General features: G+C 39.5%; 1 protein-coding gene across 1 annotated transcript; it reads right to left on the reverse strand.

Annotated features, from left to right (window-relative positions):
• Positions 1-475: 475 nt before the first annotated feature.
• On the reverse strand, positions 476-9,984 carry sec13 (SEC13 homolog, nuclear pore and COPII coat complex component). Its single transcript, XM_085275259.1, has 9 exons — positions 9,833-9,984; positions 9,589-9,633; positions 7,004-7,119; positions 5,739-5,890; positions 3,274-3,407; positions 3,050-3,183; positions 2,154-2,274; positions 1,660-1,806; positions 476-1,357 (listed from the first exon to the last, which is right to left on the reverse strand). The coding sequence occupies exons 1-9, from the start codon at positions 9,833-9,835 to the stop codon at positions 1,247-1,249; spliced, it is 963 nt and encodes a 320-aa protein (XP_085131385.1). The 5' UTR covers positions 9,836-9,984; the 3' UTR covers positions 476-1,246.
• Positions 9,985-10,091: the final 107 nt, after the last annotated feature.

Consider the following 10,091-nt stretch of genomic DNA (forward strand, 5'->3'; position numbering starts at 1 on the left):
TCCATTTACCATTCTGTAGGTGGAAACAAACTGTTTCTTTTTACTGGATACACACACACACACGCACGCATGCACACACACGCATTAACGCGGATCGCCCCGTGCGTGGGGCTGGACGGGGCTAACGTTGACGCCGTGCATTTTTACGGCATCTGGGAAAAATATCCGGACTAAAATCTGAGCCAAATCGAACATGCTGATCTACCTCCATTGGTGACCCCTCAGCTGTGGCTTAGGGTCATTGCATTAACAAGAAGGCCAGGAGTTCGATCCCTGACTCAGCATTACCGAGTGTTCTTGATCAAGATACTAAACTACAAGTTGACCCAGATACATCAAAGGGTGTGAATGTTTAGCAAAAAAGCTATTTATGAATGTGTGTTAATGAATGAGACCTGTAGTAAGAGTATGTTAGTAGAAAAGGACTCTTTTGCCCAGCCATGGTTATTATATAAATGAAAAAAAGACATTAAAATTGTTTTAATATTAAACAGTTATTTAATTACATCAAACATGAAAAAAAAAATCAATGGATTCTGATTATACACCTGGAGAAAAACGATCGCTCCATTCATGGTTGTTAAGGCAGATTATTCATTTAACAGCTGAAAAGAGTCTGCAAACATTTTACCAAATAAAACATTTATCCACTTATCATTAAATGTAAATCCAAACCAGGCAGTCAAGTCATGTTTTGTTTCACTATGAGAACATGAGAGTTTGTTTTAGGTGTGAAGGTGGGCTCACCTGCTTTGTTTTTATAGTTTTCTTGGTTCACCCAAAGCCAATTTGAGTGAACTAGTAATTAGAATAAAGTGTTGAAAGTCAGGACGACTGCCCCTGAGGATGCTGGGAGCATTAAGGGTGATGGTAATTTTGTTCTCCAGCAGTGGAGGTGGAATATTTCTGGAGCAGAGCAGGAAGAACTAAACTTTGATGAAGCTAAAGACAAAACAAACAAAGTTGTGTCCGGATTTCTAAACGTTAAAGTAAAAATACAGAGAGCGATGATTCTTTGAGTTGTAATGGTTTCTTTCCCTCTAATAAATTCTCCTTGTTGATTTTCAGCAGGCACCCAACTCATGCTGAAGCCTAAAACTCAGATTATAGACCAGGCTTCATCACTGTGGGCGTCTTGTTTTCAGTCCAAATGTCCAGCATGTTTATTCTTTCATCTCTGAAGGCTGAGGGTCATCATCGAAGGGTCAGGGGTCACGGAATGGGTGTGTGTGTTTTAATTCGAGGGTCACTGCTCATTCTGCTGTGTGTCTGTGATGGTGGAGACTGCGCCCTGGCCTTTGCTGACATCACTGATACACGCCCACTGACCATCCATCGACTCCTTCCACAGCGTTACCTGAAAAGTTCATAAATAGTTTAATAAATAAACTATAAATAAAATCAGAGTCAGCGCTCAAATCTAATTCAACTTATTCTTTAGAGTTAAATATTAGCTTTGAGAAACAGCCATAATATCCTGAATCAATAAGGTTAAAAAAAATAAGGGCAGAGCTCACTGCAGGTTGATAAAACCATATCAATAAAATATATTCTTCCAGACTGTGGCATGTTTAGTTTGCATATAACCAAGTCAGACAGAAGGAAATCAAATGATATCTATAATTTTATGTGGATTTGGTGTAAATGTGTATTTTCTACCTTGTTGTCTCCTCCTGAAACGGCCAGTATATTTCCAGTGATCGACCAGCTGACGTGCCACACCACATCGTTGAACTTGTGGAGCAGTTTGGCCGTCCAGGTGTTGCCTGCAGGGTCGTCACACGTCCAGATAAATACTCGTCCATCCTGGAAGAATGGAAAACAATTTCCCACATAACCCCAGTGGAAGAAAAACAGGAATGGTTTGATTTTATTCAAATACTTTTTTGCAAGCTGCCAATAACACTTGCTTTTATATGATACCACATTTTATGAAGCACTACAGATTAATGTAACCCGCTTATGAACTGGTGGATCTTTAATCTCACACTTGACTGAACCGGAGGCACACTCTGGCTCCATCTAGTGGTGAAAAACTTGTACCTAAGTTATCAAAACTTTATTTATAATGTCTGAATGAACACTTTATGTTTTAGGTGCTGGAAAGCAGAATAAATTGCATGTTCTGCATGTGTAATCACATCAAATCTCACCTGAGAACAGCTGGCAATGGTGCTGGTGGGAAGACCAATAGATGGAGCCCAGCCAACATCTCTCACCCAATCACTGTGAGCCTCCAGCTTCTGATCCTCCTTCCACTGCCCATCCTCCTCTCTGCAGGCAGGAAATATCAATCAGTGACAATTAGGTTTAAGAAAAAAACAAAAACAAAACAAGAAAATGCTTCAGACCACAAGCCACCCTGAACCACACACTCATGCAGAGCTTTATTGTCTATACTTCAAGCAAGAAATGTATCTTCCTTGGATTCAGCCAATTAGGATAACCAACTAACCCAGTGTGTCTTGTGGTATGTGGGAGGAAGGAGGAGTACCCACAAGGGTACTGAAAGAACATGCAAACTAGGCACAGGAAGGCTCTAGCCACGTTTTTAAACCAGAAGCCTTTCTGCTGCGAGGTTCCACTCACCACTACCACACTTGTCACACAAGGATCACCGTGTTTGTGCTGTGGTGACATTAAATATCAAGATCAGTGAACTTTCCCCAGAGAACCGAAACTTTCTGAAGAGCGAACATCTGATTTATGTTCCACTGAAATATGTTTGTACTCCTCAGGTTTCTTTTGTAGTGTTCAATGCTTCTGATTGGTCAAGTGTTCATGTCTTACACAGCTATGTTATAATAATAATAATAATTTCTTAAATGCTTCTGAAACTTTGAGTGTGTTGCAGGAACACTGCCAGTGCTACCCATCAACCTCCTGGTATGCACCTATAGTATAAATTTGAAAATCCTTTGTGGGTTTCAGAAAAGTTGACCTTTGACCTTTTTACTGAGATTAGAACGTGTCCAAAAGTTTTAGTAGATGCACCTATGGTATGAACTGTAATTTCCTTCAGAGATTTTCAGAAAACATGAGCACTTACTTCCAGAGTTTGACCAGGTTGTCGCAGCCTCCGGAGACGAAGCGCTTGACGTAGTTTGGCTTCTGTCCCGATGGCTGATCAATCAAGCTGCCTGGAACTATAGCGGGAGCCCAGCTTACAGCGTTGCAGCCAATCTGCAGCAGAATCACAACAGTGTGTTACATCCAATGCAGGATGCTGCTAAAGTGACATTTCAAACATTCAGAGCAGTTTGTAAGTCTCACAGTGTGAGCATTGCTGATCTTCTTGACATCCCACTGCTGATCTCCAGTGAACGTGAGAAGGGAAATTGCTCCGTCTGAACTGCCACAGGCCAGGATTAGACCAAACTCATATGGACCCCAGCAGACTGAGTTCACTGTGGAAACACAGGAGGAGGCTCAATGAGACAGAGGCCTGAGGAGTCTATCAAATCTTAATGCAATAAATTGTGCTTCATTATTTTGTGAGCTGACACACCAAACTGATCTGTTAAACTTCTAATTCTACCGAGGACACAATCTACAACACCGGATTTCTGAGGAAGGGACAAAAAGAAACAAATAAAAGAGTACAAGGAGGGGAAAAAACAGCCAGAGGGACTCCAGATCAAAACACACTAACCTACTGAGAAAAATTCTCATAATCACTACAATAAAATTGAGCAATTAAAAAGGAAACATAACATGCAAGATGCCACTATAAGGTAAAGTGGCTGACAGGTAGAGCCACACCCCCCCCAAAACCCACAGTGAGGCATCTGATAAAAGACACTGTGGTGAAGGGCAATTACAAAGTGGAGCTACAGAAATGAGGAACTAGAAAATGATGGTTAAAAACCATAACACTGATACACCACAAATAACAAAAAAGGTCAGTCAATACACAGACAGTGATGGCTGGATCTTCTGTGAAAACACATTGCCCAACCCAGATTTTGTGTTTACACCTAAAGCAAAGTGATTTTCTTTGTGGTGAGAACAATAATGTGAATACAGGAAAATCCACTAAAAGTTAAAAATATTTAAATATATTTCATATATATTCGACAAGTTAGTAAAATTATTACATATACTTCAACTTTGGTGGCATTTTGCTATGAGGTTGGTTAAAAACCTAAAGTTTGAGATTCAGACTTTTTCCTTCTACCATTTAGAAAGACTGTTATCAACCTCTGAGGGCAGGTGGCAGCTGTTTTTTTTTATGTGCATTAAAGTTATATAAAAATTTTACCGTGCAAATGCAAATTCCTTGCTGACAGTTTAACCAAAAGGCATTTCCAGTGGAAACTGGCCGACATATCCTCAGCATAACCATGTATAGATTTCATTTTATTTATCGTTGCCCAACATTATACTGGTATTACCATGAATGGTATGATATGGCCCAGCCCTGTTATACCGACACAAAAATGTGGCAGGTTGAATAAGGAAAATGAATCAGAGGCCTTTTTGGTTAATTTCTGAAAAGCCTTGGACTGAGCACCCTGGATTTATTCTTGTATCCATGGAGATCCAGTAAATGTCCTAAGTGTTCAATAAAAGATATTAAATGTATAGTGTTTAGGGCTGCCACGATTTGTCGACTAGTCACGATTACGTCGACTATCAAAATCGTCGACGACTGATTTAATAGTCGACGCGTCATTTGAAGCTTTGTAAGATCCCAAAAGACCCAGGAATAAGTAGCAGGATTTAAGAGTGTAATAACGGACTGAAACAGAAGATGGCAGCACTGCATGTACAAGGATGCCAGCTGCCGTTAAACCCCGAAGAAGAAGAAGAAGAAGAAGCAGCTTTGTCCCAGAATTCATAGCGCGGCCCAGCTTAGTTTCCAACAATGGCGGTAGCTAGTTAGTTTTAATGTTACTCTTATTATTCTTTCTGGGTCACAAAATAAACGTTTAACATATTTTCAGGCGAGAATGTAGCTGTGTAAACCTCAAATATCGGCTCAGTTTATCAGGACACCACATATTTTCAAAAGCGCTCCGACGTTTTCGGAGACATCTGTTACCCACTAGCTCGATAGCTAGCAGGGGGCTAGGTCACTAGCGCTGTGAGAACACCGGACTCCTGGCAAATTGTTTTCAAACCCACCGCCGTCTTTCGCTACTCAGGTTAAATATATATGAGTCACTTAGATAAATTAAAAATGTTGTTGTTTGGCTTTTTTTTTTCAGTATTTTAGTTGTTCCTGAGTAAATCGGTTTGTCTGAGATTAAAGTTATAGTTTTTACACAGCTGAATAAACATCAAGCAGACAGCTGATCATCAGAAGTGTGAGATGCTGGAGAATTTACTCCGGTGTCCTGTTATATTTTAGATAGCAAGGAGTTTATTAAACTCCACCGAGACAATCTGCTAATTTCATTAAAATTGAATAAACTATCATCTTGTCTTTATTTTTAGTTAGCACCTTAAAAGCTTAAAGCTGTAAGCTAATGATAGTTATATAAGAGTAGATGCTGCTGGTGCAATAAGCTGTAGTTTTACGTCCAGTGGATGATGATCTGATTAGTCGACTAATCGCATAAATAATCGGTGACTAGTCGACTATCAAAATAATCGTTTGTGGCAGCCCTAATAGTGTTGTAATTGTAAATACAAAGAACATGAATTAAATAATCTGTGAGGATCTGATCTTTTCTTGTGTGAAGCCACCTGCATGTATAAGACAAGAATTGAGATTAAACTTGTATCAAACCCACCTGACGACTCGTGTCCGGTGTACTCGTACATCTTGTCCCAGGATCCGTTCTCTTCTTTCCAAATAATGACTTTTCGGTCGTAGGAACAGGAAGCCAGGATGTTGCCGAACATTGGATGAGCCCACGCTACCTGCCACACGGGACCCTCGTGGCTACAAAACACAAGAGATGCAAATTAGTTCTGTTTTTCACTGAGTACCTGGATTTGTCACCTGGCAATTAAATTACAGCAGACAAAAGTGCCAACAAGTTATATTTCATCACCACAAGTGATACAAGTTCATTTTTTAGCTTTAGACTCTTGGTTTGCTCAACAAACTGAGGCTTCATAGTAGAGCAGGGCGATATGACCAAAAATATTTATTACGATATACATTAGAAAATTTCGATAACGATATAACTGACGATATAATTGACACTAGACAAAATATTAAAGCGATATAAAAAAATTTTACCGTGCAAATGCAAATTCCTCGCTGACAGTTTAACCAAAAGGCATTTCTAGTGGAAACTGGCTGACATATCCTCAGCATAACCATGTATAATATCCACAAAACTTAAACAGAGGTTAAACACACACAGTATGGTAACATTATGTTGAAGCTCAGCACGTATCACTCCGCGAGGCTCCTGCCTACGATAGCCGTAATGCTCCGACAATCCATCAAGCGGTGCGGCTTCGTAGCTTAGCAAAGTCGTACTAAAACATTTAACAGATTTTCGAGCGCCGTGTACATAAAATCGTTTTGAGGTCAGTAAACACAACCAGAGTTCATACATAAGGCACACGGGATTATAAGGGGCACTGTTGATTGTCAGAAAAATCAAAGAATTGATTTTAAGTGTGCCGTATTTTCCAAAAAACACGGTAATAACGACGACCCGCTAGCATGCTCTGCCAAAAATAGTGCTTTGTTGTGTATCTGAGGGACAAAAGCCAAACCAGTTACACACCAGTGAAGCTGCAGCATTTTTACAAACTAGTTCTGGTTCATCTGTTTCATTCAACGATCAGCTTTCGCCCTTCTCATTCTCTGCCGCCGCCATGCTTTTTCCACCATGTGAATATGAAAACAAAGGCACTGCGCATGCACGTTTATAGAATAGAATAGAATTCAACTTTATTGTCATTGCACATGCACAGGTACAGGGCAACGAAATGCAGTTATCCATAGTCTATAACAATATTTCATTTTCTTATTGTTGCCCAACATTATACCGGTATTACCGTGAATGGTATGATATGGGCCAGCCCTACTTCTTACCCTCTGAGGTCTGCCACAAGGATCTGCCCTCCGTTTCTGACGTCAAAGATCTTGACGGTGCGGTCAGAAGAACATGTGGCGAGCCGAGTCCCGTAGTAGTCCATCTGGGCATCGTGCTGAAACAGACAGAGCAAAATGTAAAAACCTGAGTGAGAACCTCCACCTCTACCTTTCAATTTAAAGAATATTTTATACATTTTCAGCAACAAGTCAAAGTCAAAAGTAAAATGAACTTAAAAATGCTCATGGTGATTGTTCTGTGATAGTTTAAACATCATCTAACTGAAAATAAAAAGGATAAATGCTGCAACAATGATTTAGTCAAAAGAAAATACTTTATTCTCTTAAAAGGGATAGTTCGGATACTGAGGAGCTTTTGCACATCTTCCTTTGCTGGAGAATCAGCCTTAAATCTAAATAATGTGCTTTCTGTGGCTGTAGTCAGCAGCCAAAAGTAAACACAATAAATCAGTTTGCAACATTAAGAGTATTTTCACAGCTGCCATCAGACTGTTCTTTCCAACAGGGAAATGAAGCCATATCTATGAATGCACTGTATTCAAAACCGGCTTTGACACAAACATTGTCGTTACCTCATTGAACATGTTGGTCTACCACTGCCCTCTTAAGTTAGTTAATGTTATTGTGTCCCTTTCATGTTTTTGAGGGGTTACTTCAGATAAACGTGTAAAACACAAAAGTCCTACAGCAGACGTACAGGTTACAGTTTATAACAAACGTACAGCTAAGTCAAGTTCAAATGTATCTGTGGCAACAGTCACAGGGTATCAGTGGCAAGTTGTTAATGATTTGTTTCTGAAATTATTATTTTAATAGCCTTTGCCAAAGATGGAGCTCAGCTCAATGTGCTTCATCATGTATGACTTAATGATCACAATCAACAGTGAAAATCACTGTTTGTGTGAATTAACACAAAACAGGTTCAGAGTGGGCTGATGATGTTCTGCTGTGTGTCGTCACCCACTGACAATCCTGGTTTTATTGTTAATTTAATCAACTCAAATGTTCTTTTATATGTAATTTAGTTTAGTAGTCTGGACTTTATGAAACATAGTGACATATAGACATGTGAAAAAAGTCAGTTTAAAAAAAACTTTAAGTAGATCTTTGAAATAAACTTAGTACACCCTATTGTTTCTATGAAACGCTACATGTATTGGTCAGTATGTGAAATGCACAAGAGAGTACAACTGAACAAGTCTGGTTTGTTTGGAGAAAGCCTCGTCTCTCCCTAAAGAACATGGTAGCACTTCTGGAATAATGTTCTTTGGACAGACAAGATCAGGTGTAGAAGTCTAGTGAAAACCAAACTCAGCGTACTAGCACAAACATCTCTGACCAACTGTCAGCACAATGGTTAAGAGGTGCTGATTTGGGCTTGCTGTGCAGCCACTGCACATGGAAACCCTGCAGTTACAAGTCGACCATAAACTCCTCTGTATACCAAAGTATTCTATTTATTATTTATTTACTTATAAAGCACATTTAATAACAACAGAGAGTTGACCAAAGCGCTGCACAACGTAATAATTAAACAGTGGCATTAACAGCAACAACAGGTAAGAAAATTAAAAGAAAATTAGGATAAAAAGAATTGGTAACTCTTGTGCAGTATAAAAAGCCAAAGCGAAAATATATGTTTCAAAATGGGATTTAAAAGGATTGACAGTTGGGGCTTTTGTAATGTGGAGAGGTAGATCGTTCCACGTTTTCGGTGCCACAACCGCAAATGCCCAATTCCCTCTATGAACCATCCTAGACTTGTGTAAGGTAAGGAGTAAATGATCACTTGATCAAAGGCCTCTAGAGGACATATAAAGCTGCAAAAGGTCAGACAAATAGTCTGGTGCCTGACAATTTAGCGATTATTAAGTCAAAAGTAAGATTTTAAATTTTATTTTAATTTTGCACTGGAAGCCAATGAAGGGAAGCAAGCACCAGGGTAAAATGTTGGTGTCTCTTCACAGGAGTCAAAAGACGGCTGCAGCATTTTGTACAAGTGTCCTGCCAAACTGGACTGACTGACACCAACATAAAGTGAATTACAGTAATCCAGCTGAAATAAGGCAAACGCATGGATTGCTCGTTCCAAGTTTTTAAAGGATAAAAATAATCTCACCTTGGATATGAGCCTTAATTTAAAACAAGGACCGCTGAACAACTGAATTAATTTGTTTCTCAAATCTAATTTTGTTATCCAAGAAAACCCCCAGATATTTTTTATTCTGGAGTCAAATGTGAAGTCATCAGTCCGACAGCTAAAACTTGACTGAAACAGGGTCATGAATTAGGACAATGATCCTAACAGAACAGTATCAGTCTCTGATGATCAGCTAGCAGTGTCAGATCGCAGCAATATCAGTTTGTTACAACTGGGTTCAAGGACAATGGATAACACGTTACAGTGATAATATTTACTGACGTTTCATTGTACACATGTTTCTATCTCTAGTTATCACGCGTAAAAGCTCACTTACAGGTACTTAAAACAAGAAGGCTAACATCAGCTGTGATTAGCAGCTAGTTTCGGTTAAATGAAAAAGGGAAAAAAATGGAAAACTTACAATCATGTCCTCGTGAGAGGTGTCCACGGTATTAATAACAGAAACCTGAAATGAGCAAACATTATATAATCACAAATACTGCACATGAATTAAAATGTTCATTGATTTTCCTGCTACTACTAGCCATTTTGCTAAGGAGCTACTTGGACTTGGGCACGTCAGCAGCTAACGGTAACCGGGAAAATGCCACAAATGTCAGCGAACAGCTTCACCGGTGGCCTAAATGCAAAGTTATCAAACTCACCATGACCGTGACTGACACAGAAACCCCGAACAACACGAGTAATCCTCCTTTTTTAAAAGAAACCGGCTTCACCGACTACTCCGACGTGGCAACAAGTAAGATAACCGCTTCCCACAGAGTCCAACTGCACTTCATACCGGCGGAAACAACAACCAGTAAACAAGTGTTCCGCATAAGCGTTTAGACGAGATCACCTTAACCTTGTTTAGAAGCTAAATATGAACACATTCTAAATAAATTAAAATCCGATCCCTCCCAT

This window comes from Mchenga conophoros, linkage group LG5, assembly GCF_057382185.1.
Source record: "Mchenga conophoros isolate Kocher_MC1m ecotype Shallow Benthic linkage group LG5, M_conophoros_male_GT1.1, whole genome shotgun sequence".
NCBI lineage: Eukaryota > Metazoa > Chordata > Actinopteri > Cichliformes > Cichlidae > Mchenga > Mchenga conophoros.